The sequence below is a fragment of the Pseudophryne corroboree genome, chromosome 6, assembly GCF_028390025.1.
Source record: "Pseudophryne corroboree isolate aPseCor3 chromosome 6, aPseCor3.hap2, whole genome shotgun sequence".
Taxonomy (NCBI): domain Eukaryota; kingdom Metazoa; phylum Chordata; class Amphibia; order Anura; family Myobatrachidae; genus Pseudophryne; species Pseudophryne corroboree.
The window spans coordinates 361,666,980-361,686,583 of record NC_086449.1 but is presented as its reverse complement, the minus strand read 5'-3'; the positions used below and the strand labels follow the sequence as shown (position 1 = coordinate 361,686,583).

Here is a 19,604-nt window from a genome sequence, read left to right as displayed (position 1 = left end):
CTGGCAGAATGGACATTGCCTTAATTCTGGATGCCAGCCGGCAAATATCCCTCTGTGCATCCCTCATATATAAGACGACGTCTTTAATATGCTCTATGTTAGCAAAATATTATCTCTGTCTAGGGTATTAATATGGACAGGGTATCAGACCACGCTGCAGCAGCACTATTCATGCTGAGGCAATTGCAGGTCTCAGTATAGTACCCGAGTGTGTATATACAGACTTCAGGATAGCCTCCTGCTTTTTATCAGCAGGCTCCTTCAAAGTGGCCGTATCCTAAGACGGCAGTGCCACCTTTTTTGACAAACGTGTGAGCGCCTTATCCACCCTAGGGGATATCTCCCAACGTTACCTATCCTCTGGCGGGAAAGGGTACGCCATCAGTAACTTTTTAGAAATTACCAGTTTCTTATCGGGGGAACCCACGCTTTACACACTTCATTCACTCATCTGATGGGGGAACAAAACACTGGCTGCTTTTTCTCCCCAAACATAAAACCCCTTTTATGTGGTACTTGGGTTCATGTCAGAAATGTGTAACACATTTTTCATTGCCGAGATCATGCAACGGATGTTCCTAGTGGATTGTGTATATGTCTCAATCTCGTCAAACTCCGTGTCGACATCTGTGTCTGCCATCTGAGGTAACGGGCGTTTTTTGAGCCCCTGATGGCCTTTGAGACGCCTGGGCAGGCGCGGGTTGAGAAGCCGGCTGTCCCACAGCTGTTACGTCATCCAGCCTTTTATGTAAGGAGTTGACATTGTCGGTTAATACCTTCCACCTATCCATCCACTCTGATGTCGGCCACACAGGGGGCGACATCCCATTTATCGGCCTCTGCTCCGCCTCCACGTAACCTTCCTCATCCAACATGTCGACACAGCCGTACCGACACACCGCACACACACAGGGAATGCTCTGACTGAGGACAGGACCCCACAAAGTCCTTTGGGGAGACCGAGAGAGAGTATGCCAGCACACACCAGAGCGCTATATAATGCAGGGATTAACACTATAACTGAGTGATTTTTCCCCCAATAGCTGCTTGTATACACATATTGCGCCTAAATTTAGTGCCCCCCCTCTCTTTTTAACCCTTTGAGCCTGAAAACTACAGGGGAGAGCCTGGGGAGCTGTCTTCCAGCTGCACTGTGAAGAAAAAATGGCGCCAGTGTGCTGAGGGAGTTAGCCCCGCCCCTTTTTCGACTGACTTTTCTCCCGCTTTTTTCAGGAATTCTGGCAGGGGTAATTTATCACATATATAGCCCTGGGACTATATATTGTGATGATTTGCCAGCCAAGGTGTTTATATTGCTGCTCAGGGCGCCGCGCCCCGCCCCCCCCCAGCGCCCTGCACCCATCAGTGACCGGAGTGTGAGGTGTGCATGAGGAGCAATGGCGCACAGCTGCAGTGCTGTGCGCTACCTTGTTGAAGACCGAGGTCTTCTGCCGCCGATTTTCCGGACCACTTCTTGCTTCTGGCTCTGTAAGGGGGACCGCAGCGCGGCTCCGGGACCGAACGATCGAGGTCGGGTCCTGTGTTCGATCCCTCTGGAGCTAATGGTGTCCAGTAGCCTAAGAAGCCCAAACTATCTCCAGTCAGGTAGGTTCGCTTCTTCTCCCCTTAGTCCCTCGCTGCAGTGAGTCTGTTGCCAGCAGATCTCACTGTAAAATAAAAAACCTAAAATATACTTTCTTTCTAGGAGCTCAGGAGAGCCCCTAGTGTGCATCAAGCTCAGCCGGGCACAAGATTCTAACTGAGGTCTGGAGGAGGGTCATAGTGGGAGGAGCCACTGCACACCAGGTAGTCCTAAAGCTTTCTTTAGTTGTGCCCAGTCTCCTGCGGAGCCGCTATTCCCCCAGTCTCCTGCGGAGCCGCTATTCCCCATGGTCCTTACGGAGTCCCAGCATCCACTTAGGACGTCAGAGAAAATAAAATAACAAAAAGCTTGAGGCTGCTATATCAGCAGCCCTGCGACCATGCGGCTTCCTGCCGCACCAAGCAAAAAACTGATTTGACTGAGTCAGTGGGCGGGACTATATGGTGAAGGCCCCAATGCATCCTGGGAGGCCAGAAAGCTCGTGACCGTGTTGGTGCCATTTTCGCTGTCGCTCGACAATATCCCAATGTTATCCTGTGGATAATCCTGTGGACCCAGCCAGAGAAAGTTGATTTTGAAACATCTTAATAATGCAGCCAAGGCTGTAATTGCAGTCCACTGGAGATCTTAGATTCACCCAACCATAGCAGAATGGTTCTCTAAACTGGATTTTTATAGGACTATGGATGATCTTATGATGTCTGGAGCTTCTAAATTTAGAGAGCTCAGTATTATCTGGGGACCTTGGCTCCTATTTAAAAAGAATCTACCTCCTATTCCGTTCACATTAGTGGGATTCGTTAATTTGCTTCATTGGATAATCAGTTCTCTTGCCATTTTCTCGGGTGGTCGCCCTCTCCCTCCTCCTTCTTAATCTCTTACTGTTCTACTTTTCCTTATTATTTTCTGCTTAGATCACTACCTACCTCGCAAACTGGTATTTATGTTGTATCTTGCTTTGTTTTTCTATTGGTGACGTGTTTTATAAAACATGTTAATTTACATTTGTTGAACCCTTGTTGATATGCGTTATGTGGGTGCTTTGCACCGTTTGTCATTACTTTTGGTGATAAAAAAAAAAAAAAAAAAAAAGGAGAAGAGAAAAAGAAAAAACACCACCCACCCAGAACCCAGTCATGCCATTTATAATTAGAGAAACAAAAGTGACAGTGCTTTGAGTAATAATGCTGACCATTTTGCTAAAATCTAGATGTGTGACTGTAAGTACACTTATGGCTCTTGCAAGTTGACACTGATGTTTTATTTGATAAATGGTGAATATTAGTGCTCATATCAGCAAATACATTATTCATGCTGCAGTCCCAATCAGCCAAATATAATATTTTCATGTGCAGTTATTCTGAGGCAGTGCTGATTGACATCTACAAGAGCAATGACACAGCTATGCAAATGCAGCTTTATTAGAAAATACAAAATCATTATCACAATATGCATAAAATCCAATAGGACAAGAGTTTCTTCCTAACACACATTCTGAACATAAAATACAGAAGCAACAGGTTTGAAATTTATATGAGGGCACGTTTGCTCCATGAAGACTTAAAACATACCAGGTGAAACCCCACTGTAAAAATCTGATACTATGGGGTAGATGTTTAAAGGGGCACTATGGGAGATAGAGTGGTATTAGTGCACGTTATGTCCACTGATACCCATCCTTCCATGTATTATTGTGGCAGTGTGTGCAAGGTGACCGTGCCAATATCACCTGGCTGCTGCCAGCACCAGGCTGCATGTGATATCTTGGTATAGTAGTGAAATCTCACGCATGCGCACTGGAGCCAGCCGAGCAAGGTGGCACAGCGCTGTGCAGTCAACAGGGATCGCTGGTGCTGGGGGTTCCACTCCCCCGCTCAAGCAAACGACAAGTTTATACATCTCATCAGTAATGCTTCGCAACGCAGGAAGTCCTCAACATCTGCCCCAATGTTTGCTAGTTGTATCGCAAAAGATGCTCAGCTTGTTGCTTTTGAGGTGGTGCAGATGTGCAAAGCCAGAAACAAAAACACAGTTCTGCATTTACCATAAATCACAAGTACATAAACAGATCTCTCTCCTATAGTCGGTCTAGGTAGCACTATGGATCTACATCTTACATGATTTCAGACCTAATATAGCTCCCCGCTCAGCAGCACCAGTTACGCTTGATAGACTGATTAAAAGTCAGTTTGGTTTATTTTATCATTACAAGGAAGAACCAATCTTTATTTTAAGAAATGATTGGCTAATATTGACTGATCATCTGTTACTTAGCAATGCCCCAACACTTACCAAAATTGGCAAACATTATTACATTAAGATGTGTCCTGTCCAAGAAGAGATTAAGGTGTACCTTAAAAATAAGCATAAAGTGTAAAGATGTTGATTTTTAGCATGAATTGCTTGGGATGATGTGTAATCTAGTTTGATTTTGTACAGGCAGTGCTTGCGTTTGTGGCAAAAGGACACACATTTCAGTAAAGAAATATCAAACAAATTAACAACCCCACACACACACACAAAATAAAACACTATAGATACCCAAGCACATTTTATACTGTATATAGGTCATACCCTAAACAGCAGGTTTGCAGACACTAATAAAGTTAGCCACGTACTATGAATGTTTTTCTTAGCCATGCAGCTGGTCTCTAACTTACACACAACAGGAATAAAAGGCACTTATGGCTTTGGAGAAGACTGACAAGTATAAAGTAACAAGGCACTTTTGGGTTTTGGTGGTTTCTCATTCTAAAAATTATACAAAATAAAAAACTAGCTCTCACTATTTGCAATAATGTATTTGTGGCAAATGAATGCAGAGGACAGTCAGCAATACGTTATTACAAGTAGGAGGCTGAATTACATACCAGAGAATACTAAATTAGCCCCACAGGACCAACCTACTGTGTGCTAAATAGCATAAACACTCAATATGGCACATGAACTAACAGAAATGGTTTGGAATCTACAAATCAGTGGTATATATGTATGTATATCTCCCAGTTCAGAGTATTGTATGAATTATGTTGAAGTAACCCAAGGTATTTACTTATTCATGCTTGAGGTGTGTGTGTGTGTGTGTATTTATCTCTCACTTTTTATGTTGTTTTTAACTATATTTAAAAAAAAATACAACTGCAGTGGTTATGGATCTATCTGTTGCAAGAGATCTGATAGGGATTAAATGCTAACAGCAGAGAGTATACTGAAAATAGTGAAGCCCCACCAGTATATAAATGTTATATTGAGTTGCTGAAAGACCGAACCCTAGATTTATGGACGGGTAGTGCTAGGTGAAATGTTGTTCATGAGTCCTTGGTCCATCATTAACTCTTCTCGCGCCTCTTGCTGATGTGCGCAGCATCCCCTCCAGACCCAGAAGCCGCAGAAGACCCCTGTCCACTGTTCACTTTCTGCTTTTTCTTATCACCTTGTGGCTTACTGTGGCCACGCTGCTTGGAAACACCTGACTTGCTTCCTCTCCCAAATAAAGCTTGCAGGGAATACAGGACAACTACAGTAATGATGAGTGAGTGCAGAAGCAAGGGTGCAGGGTAGAGTTGCAGGAAATCTCGAATAAGTCTTAATGCAGATGGGAAGGGAGCATCTGGTGACCTACGAGTAGGTGGCTTGTCCTTAAGGGAAGAAAAAAGAGAAAGGGCTGCATGTAAAACCAGATTATGCACTGCAATATAAAAGCAACAAAGTAATGTGAAGGACATTCCTCCTATGCTAAAACAAATTCTGTTTTCCAATTACACTGCTGGATAATTCAGGGTAACCAGAGGTAACTTTAGACTAAGATATGGGTCCTCCACAAATTGAAGTAGCACGCTTGTACTTACCCATGCCTTTTATGTGGACTTTATATGTCCTGCATCTATGGATATCATAACAAATATAGGGGTAAATGTATGAAGCAGTGGGAAGAGTAGAGAAGTTACCCATGGCAACCAATCAGCTGCTCTGTATAATTTTATAGTATGCAAATTATAAATGTTACTTCAATGCTGATTGGTTGCCACTGGCAACTTCTCCACTGGCACACTACATTTACCCCATAAATTTTTGTGTTGAAATGGTCCGCCTGGTTCTGGCTTCATTTTGTGATAATAAAGTGCTTTACCAACAAACATACATCAAAGTTTACCTCTTCTGTTGAAGTATATCCCCAATACATAAAATACAACTGTGGCCTGGTACAGATATATAGTACAATGATAAACATAGTTTTAGAACCAAGGGGTAAATTTACTAAGATGGGAGTTCTAGTTGGGATGGGATGTTGCCCATAGCAACCAAATTCTTCTTCTCATTTATCTAGCACCTTCTTCAAGATAATACCTGGAATCTGATAGGTTGCTATTAGCAACATCACATGTTAAATAGAACTCCCATCTTAGTAAATGTCCCTCGAAGTGACAAAAGTTTTGTACAGGTGGCAGTTTTCAGCTACTCAGGGAGGTTGTTCCGGAAACAGAGAGCTCGGTAAGAGAAAGCTAATTTCTTATTGCATCTGAGAGGCATTTGCCTGCTTTTGGAAGTAGATATTAACAGAAAATAAGATTTTACTTACCGGTAAATCAATTTCTCGTAGTCCGTAGAGGATGCTGGGACTCCGTAAGGACCATGGGGAATAGACGGGCTCCGCAGGAGATAGGGCACTTTAAGAAAGCTTTGAACTCTGGGTGTGCACTGGCTCCTCCCTCTATGCCCCTCCTCCAGACCTCAGTTAAGGAAACTGTGCCCAGAGGAGATGGACAGTACGAGGAAGGATTTTTGTAAATCTAAGGGCGAGATCCATACCAGCCACACCAATCACACCGTATAACTTGTGATACACTACCCAGTCAACAGTATGAACAACAACATAGCCTCAATTCAACTGATAAACTATAACATAACCCTTATGTAAGCAACAACTATATACAAGTCTTGCAGAAGAAGTCCGCACTTGGGACGGGTGCCCAGCATCCTCTACGGACTACGAGAAATAGATTTACCGGTAAGTAAAATCTTATTTTCTCTAACGTCCTTTAGGATGCTGGGACTCCGTAAGGACCATGGGGATTATACCAAAGCTCCCAAACGGGCGGGAGAGTGCGGATGACTCTGCAGCACCGATTGAGCAAACATGAGGTCCTCCTCAGCCAGGGTATCAAACTTGTAGAACTTTGCAAAGGTGTTTGAACCCGACCAAGTAGCAGCTCGGCACAATTGCAATGCCGAGACCCCTCGGGCAGCCGCCCAAGAAGAGCCCACTTTCCTAGTGGAATGGGCCTTAACCGATTTAGGCAATGGCAAACCTGCCGTAGAATGCGCCTGCTGAATTGTATTACAGATCCAGCGAGCAATAGTCAGCTTTGAAGCAGGAGCGCCAACCTTGTTGGCCGCATACAGAACAAACAGAGCTTCAGCCTTCCTTATTCTAGCCGTTCTGGTCACATAAATCTTCAAAGCCCTGACCACATCCAGGGACTCGGAATGCTTCAAGTCCCGTGTAGCCACAGGCACGACAATAGGTTGGTTCACATGAAAAGATGAGACCACTTTTGGCAGAAAGGGAGGACGAGTCCTCAACTCTGCCCTATCCACGTGAAAAACCAAGTATGGGCTTTTATGTGATAAAGCCGCCAATTCTGAAACACGTCTTGCCGAAGCCAATGCCAACAACATGACCACTTTCCACGTGAGGTATTTCAACTCCACAGTTTTGAGTGGTTCAAACCAAGGTGACTTGAGGAAACGTAACACCACGTTAAGATCCCAAGGCGCCACCGGAGGCACAAAGGGAGGCTGAATATGCAGCACACCCTTCACAAAAGTCTGTACTTCAGGAAGAGAGGCTAATTCTCTATGAAAGAAAATGGATAAAGCCGAAATTTGGACCTTTATGGACCCTAATTTTAGGCCCAAAGTCACTCCTGTTTGAAGGAAGTTAAGTAGACGGCCCAAATGGAACTGCTCCGTAGGAGCAGCTCTGGCCTCATACCAAGAAACATATTTTCGCCATATACGGTGATAATGTTTTAACGTCACGTCTTTCCTAGCCTTGATCAGGGTAGGAATGACTTCCTCCGGAATCCCTTTTTCCGCTAGGATCCGGCGTTCAACCGCCATGCCGTCAAACGAGCCGCGGTAAGTCTTGGAACAGACAGGGCCCCTGCCGCAGCAGGTCCTGCCTTAGAGGAAGAGGCCACGGATCTTCTGTGAGCAACTCTTGCAGCTCCGGATACCAAGTCCTCCGTGGCCAATCTGGAACAATGAGGATTGTTCTGACCCTGCTTATTCTTATTATTCTCAACACTTTGGGTATGAGAGGAAGAGGAGGAAACACATAGACCGATCTGAACACCCAAGGTGTCACCAGAGCGTCTACCGCTACCGCCTGAGAATCCCTTGACCTGGCGCAATACCGCTTTAGCTTTTTGTTGAGACGGGATGCCATCATGTCTATTTGAGGCAGTCCCCACCGACCCGTGATCTGTGCGAAGACTTCATGATGAAGTCCCCACTCTCCCGGATGCAGGTCGTGCCTGCTGAGGAAGTCCGCCTCCCAGTTGTCCTCCCCCGGGATGAACACTGCTGATAGCGCGCTTACATGGCCTTCCGCCCAGCGTAGAATCCTGGTCGCTTCTGCCATGGCCACTCTGCTCCTTGTTCCGTCTTGGCGGTTTATATGAGCCACTGCCGTGACATTGTCTGACTGAATCAGAACCGGTTTTTCCCGAAGCAATTCCTCCGCTTGACGCAGGGCGTTGTATATGGCCCTCAACTCCAGGACGTTGATGTGGAGACAAGTCTCTAGATTTGACCAGAGACCTTGGAAATTTCTTCCCAGTGTGACTGCTCCCCAGCCTCGGAGGCTTGCGTCCGTGGTCACCAGGACCCAGTCCTGAATGCCGAACCTGTAACCCTCAAGTACAGGGGTGGGCAATTATTTCAGCTGAGGGACCACTTGACATTTCCTGTCAGTATCCGAGGGCCACATACAAAATAGCAGCTCCCCCCACTTGCCAAAAATATAGGGACGTGGCTTCATGTGGAAGGGGTGTGGGCAAAAAATAATAGATTCATATTAGGCTGCACAATAGTCTCCATTATTCAAATTGCGCCACTTACACACATTACACCAGGTAGAGCCCCTTTTACACACATTACGGCAGGTAGAGAGCCTTTTTACACATTAACATTTTATTTAGGATAATTATTGTGCAGCAAGCAAATTATCCAGTGTCTTATGGCCCCTGGGGAAAGGTGTGACACGGTGACAGAACACGGTGGGGGTAACACGTGACAGAACACGGGGGAGGGGGGGACACGGTGACAGAACACGGGGGGGGGGGGGGACACGGTGACAGAACACGGTGGGGGTGACACGGTGACAGAACACGGTGGGGGTGACACGGTGACAGAACACGGTGGGGGTGACACGGTGACAGAACACGGGGGGGGGGTGACACGGTGACAGAACACGGGGGGGGGTGACACAGTGACAGAACACGGTGGGGGTGACAGTGACAGAACACGGGGGGAGTGGTGGGGGTGACACAGTGACAGAACACGGGGGGTGTAACACTGTGACAGAACACGGGGAGGGGGGGTGACAGTGACAGAACACGGATGTGTGACACGGTGACAGAACACGGGGGTGTGACACAGTGAAAGAACACGGGGAGGGGGGGTGACAGTGACAGAACACGGTGGGGGTGACACGGTGACAGAACACGGGGAGGGGGGGTGACAGTGACAGAACACGGATGTGTGACACGGTGACAGAACACGGGGGGTGTGACAGTGACAGAACACGGTGGGGGTGACACGTGACAGAACACGTGGGAGGGGCGGGGTGAAACAGTGACAGAACACGGGGGAGGGGGGGTGACACAGTGACAGAACACGGGGGGGTGACACAGTGACAGAACACGGGGGGGGGGTGACAGAACACAGGGGGGTGACACAGTGACAGAACACGGGGGGGGGGGGGGGGGGGTGACACAGTGACAGAACACGGGGGGGGGGGGGGTTGGCACAGTGAGAGCTGAGGATCTCTCCCCCAAACCTAAAACAGTCTGACGCCACTGCCCGCACACACAAATATACGCACACTATCACACACACTTTCTCACACACACACCCTTTCTTTCTCTCACTTTTCCCATTACCTTACTGATCTGGCTGGTAGTGGCAGGAAGGATGGATCTGTAGCACTCTGGCTCTTGTCCCGTGTAGCCCCGCCCCCTGAGGTCCATGTAGCCCCGCCCCCTAATCGGCATGTAGCCCCATCCCCTTTTAGGCTGAACACAGCCGTTGTCACTGGGGACTCTGGAGGCGGGAGGAGGAGGCTGCTACAACGCAGCAGCAGGGGAGAGAGGCGCCGCCGGCAGCTTGGAGGTACTGCAGTGCAGAGCAATGACAAGCAGCTCAGCCGGTCGGGCCGCTTGTCATTGCTCGCTGGTGGGAGGCAGTGGATCGGTTTGCGGGCCGCATCCGGCCCGCGGGCCGTATTTTGCCCACCCCTACTCTACTAGGTGAGCACTGTACAGCCACCACAGGAGAGATACCCGGGTCCTGGGAGACAGGGTGATCCTTCGATGCATTTGTAAATGGGACCTGGACCACTTGTCCAAGAGGTCCCATTGAAAAGTCCTCACATGGAACCTGCCGAAAGGGATGGCCTCGTATGAAGCCACCATCTTCCCCAGGACCCGCGTGCAATGATGCACTGAAACCGGTTTTGGTTTTAATAGGTTCCTGACCAGGGCTATGAGCTCCTGAACCTTTTTGACCGGAAGAAAAACCTTGTTCTGGTCTGTGTCTAGAATCAGGCCCAAAAAAGTTAGACGCGTTGTAGGGACTAGCTGGGACTTCGAAATATATAGAGAATCCAGCCGTGTAACTGTAACGTCTTCATGGACAGAGACACGCTGTCCAGCAACTTCTCCCGAGATCTCGCCTTTATGAGGAGATCGTCCAAGTATGGGATGATTGTGACCCCCTGCCTGCGCAGGAGCACCATCATTTCCGCCAAAACCTTGGTGAAAATTCTCGGGGCCGTGGAAAGCCCAAACGGCAACGTCTGAAATTGGTAGTGACAGTCCTGCACTGCAAATCTCAGAGGCCTCGATAAAGCTTGTTGCGAAATGCGCGCATCGGCATTTTGATCCGCTCCAGATGCTCTTGCACTGACCATTAATATGTATTTGTGTGTACCTTGGTGTTATCAAAATACTGCACGGTGAACACGGGCACATCCGTGGGTCGGACAAATGCCGATCAAAAGCCGTTGCAGTTGAGATATCCTGAAGTGTCTTATAATTATCAGTACCTCTGTTAGCTGTCCGGTGGATTGAGGGCAGTTTTATAGCTGACAGGCGTTGCACAGTGAGCACGGGACTACCCGCTAATCGGACAATTGCTGATTAGTTAAGACACTGTTGCAACGCTGTCACAGGTGTAACTGTATTAGAACATAGCTAGGGTGTCTTGGCATTATATGGCTATCTGGGGAACACCCTAAAAATCAAATTAATATTTAAGCCATCATATTTCCAGGCACCTTTGGTTTAACACAGGATTGCCATCCTTTGCAAAACACAGAGTGAACACCTGTCCCGTTAATTAATAAGTATTAACCGTACACCAATGTGGTTCCATTGTTTTCAAAGTAAATAATTTAATCTGGAGTGCATTACAGGGTTATTTTAACACTAAATGTGAAATACAAAGACGCATGTAAGAATTGAACACACGCCGCATACTCACAGTAATGTAGATCACCTGTATAACTATACAGCATTTAATCGGTGTGGTCTTGGAAATACATGAATATCTGATGAATACCTGCTAAATCAAATTGACATCCAAGCTAGGATGATCTCAGGCATTCTAGATACAATTAACTAGCAGTGTCACTAATTCTATCTAAAGGCACTATTATGCCTATATAGGATTGTCAGTTAATGTGAAGAGAATAGGGGAACATCTGCTCCTTGAATTAACAAGGACTAGCCGCACATTAGTGTGGCCTTCGATAACTGTACAGCAAACAGTTATGCATTCTTAGTATGTCTTATATTTATTTTGGATGACACATTTGAAGTACTGAGATCTACAGATAAATTTAATTTTTGCAGAATCAGCACAAATATGTGTAATAACACTCATTTAATTGAATACTACACCAAACTGTATAGTGCATAACACAGGTATTCCAGGTTTCGTATGGCTACTTGGGGAATCCCCGTAAAATATATAAACATTTAAGCCGTTACGATCCCAGGCAATTTGGATTTAATTGACCAATAGTAATATCAATTTCATCCCATGGGCATTATGCAGGCATGGGATCGTTAGTCAGTGTGTAGAAAAAAATGGTAGCTCCAGTTACGTGAACTAAAGAGCACTATTTATACATCAGAGTGGTCAAATATCTGCACAATAAACAGATAGGTGTTTCCAGCTTATTTCATACTTAGTTTGAGATGATAGGCACAAACACATTGTGCACATACATCAAACATTCATCCAGCTAAATACAGTACACCACAAATACTCCCTTTCTGCCAGGTTGGCAGCAGGGGCTGATGGCTCTCATACGATAAAGGAGAGTCATCCGCTGAGTGAAGTAATAAATACCGGTATTTAACCGGATACACGGAAATCCAACATACATATTCACTCAGCTAAATACAGTGTAACAGTATAATACATTTAAGCAGAGGTACAGGGAGTCATCACAAGAACATATAGATTTTTCATTAAGCTGACAGCAGGGAGAGATGACTCTCTTATAATTGAAGACTTCAGTAATTATCCCAAGTGCGAGTAGCACTAGATACAGTAGGCAAATTTCAAACAGTGGCACACTATACATATAATGTTATTATATGCACAATAATTGAGGATTACAAGAGTGCCAGTGCAATCATTGGAGCGGACAATTTTTAATTAATTTTTTCTCACATTTCTATCTTAGTGCACATCTTTTTGACTTTCTATCTGATTTTAACCCTATATTTCGCATATGGTCCAATTTTGGGTCTCTTAACAGAATAATAAAAGTTAAATTTTAATCTACATTTTGTGCACCTAACAGTACAACCCCATTTTTTTTCTTGTGTATCATGTGTTATATTGCTGCCCAGGGCGCCCCCCCCCCCCCCCCCCTGCGCCCTGCACCCTTACAGTGACCGGAGTATGTGAGGTGTATGGGAGCAATGACGCACAGCTGCAGTGCTGTGCGTTACCTCAGTGAAGCTGAAGGCTTCTGCCGCCTGACGTCTTCTGACTTCGTTTCTTCTGGCTCTGTGAGGAGAACGGCGGCGCGGCTCTGGGGGTGGACGCCCAGTAAGAACCTGTGTTCACCCCCTCTGGAGCTAATGGTGTTCAGTAGCCGAGGAAGCAGAGCCCATCTTTGACAAGAAGGTCTGCTCCTCTCTCCTCAGTCCCTCGATGCAGGGAGCCTGTTGTCAGCAGTGCTCCCTGTAAAAAAGTAGAAAAAAATCCAAACAAAAATGCTTCTAGGCAGAGAACTCAGGAGAGCTCTCTGCAGTGCACCCATCCTGCTCTGGGCACAGTGTAAAACTGAGGTCTGGAGGAGGCGCATAGAGGGAGGAGCCAGTGCACACCCAGAGTCCAAAGCTTTCTTAAAGTGCCCTATCTCCTGCGGAGCCCGTCTATTCCCCATGGTCCTTACGGAGTCCCAGCATCCTCAAGGACGTTAGAGAAATGTGCTGTACACTGTTTTTGGTAAAAAAAATTAAAAAAAATCCTCTGAGGTAATCTGTCCAATAGCCAATATTAAATATTAAGAGTAAAGCTCTGTGTATTTTGCATGTAACATTAGCGATACTCTAAATTTTGATGATAAAGCCACCACTTCATGAATATACCATCCCAGATCTGGATAACATGTCACAATGGGGTTTTTTGTAGTTATACAAAAAACAAAAAAACAAAGGCTACTGAGATAAAAGTAAAGTGTAACAAGCTTGGCAATGTGGTTTTAAGAAACTGTGCCATAAACTACATTGGCAAAGTTGATAATCCCCATACATTTCTGTTGTGCACTGTGTTTTCCAGTCAAGGGAGTTAGACAGGACCTGAGGGAAATTTAACTGCAGTACAACTTCAAGGTTGGATAAGTCTGAGCTATGTGCATACAGATCTACATACTGTTCATATGTAATGTTAGCTTCACCTTAGAGGCTGCAGCAGTGTAAATTATGGGGCTTGATCACTATTGCTGGTAGCAGAAGGGTTAATAAAGCAGAAATCAGAGTCATGGCCAAAAGTTTGGTACACAGGCAATCAGGAACCTGCAGCAAGTTGCCAAGAGATGACCCAAAGCAAAAGTCACCAAGAACAAAGCAAGGGAAATCATAGTGGAAGTGAGACAAAGGCAAGGGACAAAGTCCAGAAGGTCAAACAGCAGAGCCAGGAAACCATGAACAGCTAGACTAGAAGGCAAACACAGTAATCAGGCACTGGTGATGTGTTCAAACATTATATACCACCAGGTGGCAGGGGATTGACTGTAACTGGGAAGTGGGTGGAGGATCAGGCAAGTACATGACGTTTAAGTGTATTCAGATCAGGATTACAGACAATTGCCTCCTGCTGTGGCTCATTTAGCAGAATCGCTGCATCCTAATCCAGAGGACCAGATATCAACCCTCATTTTACAATACTGTGATTTACAAAAAAGTGGATTTACAAAAAAGAAAGCAGTGGTGCCAGAACAGTACCTTACTGGACCCTACAGGTAATATCTAGATGCCTAGAACTGGAACCACACAACATAACATATTCCAGACAAACTAGTCAGTATGTGTTCTAATTCCAGGCAGCAGACATCTATTTCCAGGCAGCAGACACAATGATCCTCAATGTGTTTTGCAAAATTTAGGAACATTGCATTATATTTCTGATCTGATGGAGGCTAGGGTAGGAAGTTTGAGCTCCCGTCCCCCCTCTCCTCCAGCTGCCACCTTTGGACCCTCCTCTAGGTCAAGACAAAAAAAAAATAAGATTTTAAACCTAACGGTAAATCTTTTTCTCGTAGTGCGTAGAGGATGCTGGGGACTCCGTAAGGACCATGGGATAGATGGGCACCGCAGGAGACATGGGCACTTTAAGAAAGACTTTAGATCTGGTGTGCACTGGCTCCTCCCTCTATGCCCCTCCTCCAGACCTCAGTTAAGAGAAACTGTGCCCAGAGGAGACGGATTTTTGTTAATCCAAGGGCAAGATTCATACCAGCCACACCACTCACACCGTATAACTTGTGATATACTATCCAGTAAACAGTATGAAAACGACATAGCATCAGTCCAAGACCGATGAGACTATAACATAACCCTTATTTAAGCAATAACTATATACAAGTCTTGCAGAAGTAGTCCGCACTTGGGACGGGCGCCCAGCATCCTCTACGGACTACGAGAAAAAGATTTACCGGTAGGTTTAAAATCTTATTTTCTCTAACGTCCTAGAGGATGCTGGGGACTCCGTAAGGACAATGAGGATTATACCAAAGCTCCCAAACGGGCGGGAGAGTGCGGATGACTCTGCAGCACCGATTGAGCAAACAGGAGGTCCTCCTCAGCCAGGGTATCAAACATATAGAACTTTGCAAGGGAGTTTGAACCCGACCAAGTAGTAGCTCGGCACAGCTGTAGCGCAGAGACCCCTCTGGCAGCCGCCCAAGAAGAGCCCACCTTCCTAGTGGAATGGGCCTTGACCGATTTAGGTAACGGCAATCCCGCCGTAGAATGCGCCTGCTGAATCGTGTTACAGATCCAGCGAGCAATAGTCTACTTTGAACCAGGGGCACCAATCTTGTTGGTTGCATACATGATAAACAGTGCTTCTGTTTTTCGGACTGTAGCCGATCTGGGCACGTAAATTTTCAAAGCCCTGACCACATCAAGGGACTCGGGATCCTCCAAGTCACGCGTAGCCACAGGCACCACAATAGTTCATATGAAAGGATGAAACCACTTTTGGCAGGAATTGAGGACGGGTCCGCAATTCCGCTCTATCCATATGGAAAACCAGATAGGGGCTTTTATGTGATAAAGCCGCTAATTCCGACACTCGCCTAGCCGAAGCCAAGGCTAATAACATGACCACCTTCCAAGTGAGATTTTTCAACTCCACCGTTTTAAGTGGTTCAAACCAGTGTGACTTAATGAAACTTAACACCACGTTAAGGTCCCAAGGCGTCACCGGAGATACAAAAGGAGGCTGAATATGCAGTACTCCCTTCACAAAAGTTTGTACTTCAGGGAGAGAGGCCAATTTCTTTTGAAAGAAAATGGATAATGGCTGAAATCTGAACCTTAATAGATCCTAATTTTAGGCCGAAATTCACTCCAGTTTGCAGGAAGTGAAGGAAACGGCCCAGATGGAATTCTTCCGTAGGAGCATTCCTGGCCTCACACCAAGAAACATACTTTCGCCATATACGGTGATACTGTTTAGATGGCATGTCCTTCCTAGCCTTTATTAGTGTAGTAATGACCTCATCCGGAATACCCTTATCCGCTAGGATCCTGCGTTCAACCGCCATGCCGTCCAACGCAGCCGCGGTAAGTCTTGGAATAGACATGGCCCCTGTTGCAACCGGTCCTGTCTTAGAGGAAGAGGCCACAGATCTTCTGTGAGCATTTCCTGCAGATCCGGATACCAGGTCCTTCGTGGCCAATCTGGAACAATGAGGATTGTTCTCATTCCTCTCCCTCCTACCATTCTCAACACCTTGGGTATGAGAGGAAGAGGGGGAAATACATAGACCGACTGGAACACCCACGGTGTCACTAGGGCATCTACAGCTACTGCCTGAGGGTCTCTTGACCTGGTGCAATACCTCTGTAGCTTCTTGTTGAGGCGGGACGCCATCATGTCTATCTGTGGCAGTTCCCACTGACTTGCAATCTGTGTGAAGGCTTCCTAAAGTCCTCTCTTGGATGCAGGTCGTGTTTGCTGAGGAAGTCTGCTTCTCAGTTGTCCACTCCCGGAATGAACTGCTGAAAATGCGCTTTCATGATTTTCCGCCCAGCGGAGAATCCTGGTGGCTTCTGCCATTTCCACTCTGCTCTTTGTGCCGCCTTGGCGGTTTACATGAGCCACTGCGGTGATGTTGTCTGACTGGATCAGGACCGGTAGGTCGCGAAGCAATGTTTCCGCTTGCCGAAGGGAGTTGTATATGGCCCTCAGCTCCAGGATGTTGATTTGAATACAAGTTTTTTGACTTGACCCAAAGACCTTGGAAGTTTCTTCCCTGTGTGACTGCTCCCCCACCTCGGAGGCTCGCGTCCGTGGCTACCAGAATCCAGTCCTGGATGGCGAACCTGCGAGCCTGCAGAAGGTGAGCACTCTACAGCCACCATAGGAGACACACCCTGGCCCTAGGGGACAGGGTGATTAACTGATGCATCTGTAGATGTGATCCGGACCACTTGATCCGTAGATCCCATTGGAAAGTCCTCGCATGGAACCTGCCGAAGGGAATGGCCCCGTAAGATGCCACCATCTTTCCCAGGACCCGAGTGCAGTGATGCACTGACACCTGTTTTGGCTTTAATAGGTTTTTTTTACCAGAGTCATTAGTTCCTGGGCCTTCTCTATCTGAAGATAAACCCATCTCTGGTCCGTATTCAGAATCATAACCAAGAAGGGCAGACGAGTCATAGGAACCAACTGTGACTTCGGGATATTGAGAATCCAGCCCAGTTGCTGTGACACCTTCAGCGAAAGTGACACGCTGTTCAACAACTGCTCTTTTGATTTCGCCCTTATTAGGAGATCGTCCATGTATGGGATAATTGTGACTCCTTGCTTGCGTAGGAGCACCATCATTTCCGCCAATTACCCTGAAATTGGTAATGACAATACTGTACCGTAATTCTCAGGTACGCCTGATGGGGTGGATAAATGGGAACATGAAGGTATGCAGCCTTTATGTCTAGATACACCATAAAATCCCCCCTTCCAGGCTGGCGATGATCGCTCTGAGCGATTCCACCTTGAATTTGAACCTTTTCAAGTATAGGTTCAGAAATTTTAAAATAGGTTTGACCGAACCGTCCGGTTTCGGGACTACAGCCAAGGTTGAGTAATATCCCCTTCCTTGTTGAAGGAGGGGAACCTTGAGCACCACCTGTTGGAGATACAATGTGTGAATTGTATTTAATATTATCTCCCTTTCTGGGGGAGAAGCCGGTAGGGCCGATAAGGAAAACCGTCGAGGAGGCACCTCTTCGAATTCCAGCTTGTAACCCTGAGAAACAATTTCTATTGCCCAGGGATCCACCTGTGAGTGAGCTCAGATGTGGCTGAAGAGTCGAAGACGTGCTGCCACTGGGGCGGACTCCCTTAGCGGAGCCCCAGCGTCATGCGGTGGATTTAGTAGAGGCCGGGGAGGACTTCTGTTCCTGGGAACTATCTGTGCCCTGCGCCCTTACCTCTGGTAAGAAAGGACGCTCCTCGTACTTTCTTGTTTATCTGCGACCGAAAGGACTGCATTTGATAATGTCGTGCTTTCTTAGGCTGTGAGGGAATATAAGGCAAAAGATCAGATTTACCAGCTATAGCTGTGGAGACCAGGTCCGAGAGCCCTTCTCCACACAATTCCTCACCCTTGTAAGGTAAAACCTCCATATGCCTCTTTTAGTCGGCATCACCTGTCCATTGCATGTTCCACAGGACACGTCTAGTAGAAATCGACATAGCGTTGACTCTAGAACCCAGTAGACTAATGTCACTTTGAGCATGTCTTATATATAAGACAGCATCTTTTATATATCCTAGGGTCAATAACATGGTATCCTTATCTAGGGTTTCAATCTCCGCTGATAAGGTATCTGTCCACGCTGCTACAGCGCTATAAACCCCTGCCGACACAATCGCCGGTCTGAGTAGTGTACCAGAATGTGTGTAAATGGACTTCAAAGTACTTTTCTGCATGCTATCTGCAGGATCCCTGAGGGTAGCTGAATCTTGGTAGGTCAGCGCTACCTTTTGGGTAAATGTGTCAACGCCCTGTCCACCCTAGGGGAGGATTCCCATCGTATCCTGGCCCTAGCAGGGAAAGGATACGCCATGAGAATTCTTTTGGGAAACTGCAGTTTCTTGTCTGGAGATTCCCGCTCTTTTTCACACAATTCATTTGGTTCATGAGAGGGGGGAAATGTTATCTCAGCTTTCTTCCCCCTTAAACACGTGTACCCTCGTGTCAGGGACAGATGGGTCATCAGTGATATGCAAAACATCTTTTATTACAATAACCATATATTGAATACTTTTCTGCCAGATTTGGCTGTAACTTTGCATCATCGTAGTCGACACTGGAGTCAGACTCCGTGTCGGTATCAGTGTCTATTACTTTGGATAGTGGGCGTTTTGAGACTCTGAAGGTCCCTGCGACATAGGAACAGCCATGGGTAGATTCCCTGTCTGTTCTCTAATCTTTTGTGCAATAAATTTACCTCAGCACTTAATTCCACATATCCAGTCAGGTGTCGGCGTTGTCGACGGAGACACCACACACACACATTTGCTCCATCTCCTCCTTAGAAGAGCCTTTTACCTCAGACATGTTGACACACACGTACAGACACACCACACACTCAGGGAATCCTCTTATCTGAAGACAGTTCCCCCACAAGGCCCTTTGGAGAGACAGAGAGAGAGTATGCCAGCACACACCCAGCGCTAATACCCCAGGAAAAACACACAATGTGTTTACCCAGTAGCGCTGTAATACTATTATTTGCTGCCAATTATGTGCCCCCCCCCCCCTCTTCTCTGAAACCCCCTTTCACAGTGGATAAGCAGGGGAGAGTCCGGGGAGCTTCCTCTCAGCTGTGTTGTGGAGAAAATGGCGCTGGTGAGTGCTGAGGGAGAAGCCCCGCCCCCTCGGCGGCAGGCTTCTGTCCCGCTTAAATATAATAAAAACTGGCGGGGGCTCTTTATATATACAGTGCCTAGCTGT

At 46.5% G+C, this 19,604-nt stretch overlaps 1 protein-coding gene across 2 annotated transcripts in view; it reads right to left on the bottom strand.

The window, feature by feature from the left end:
• Positions 1-3,006: 3,006 nt before the first annotated feature.
• LMF2 (lipase maturation factor 2) overlaps positions 3,007-19,604 on the bottom strand; it is a 242,632-nt gene continuing 226,034 nt past the window's right edge. For both annotated transcript variants that reach the window (XM_063926648.1, XM_063926647.1), the window contains exon 14: positions 3,007-5,241. In XM_063926648.1, coding sequence (XP_063782718.1) covers positions 4,933-5,241 — 309 coding nt within the window. In that variant the 3' untranslated portion in view covers positions 3,007-4,932. The remainder of the gene's footprint in view (positions 5,242-19,604) is intronic.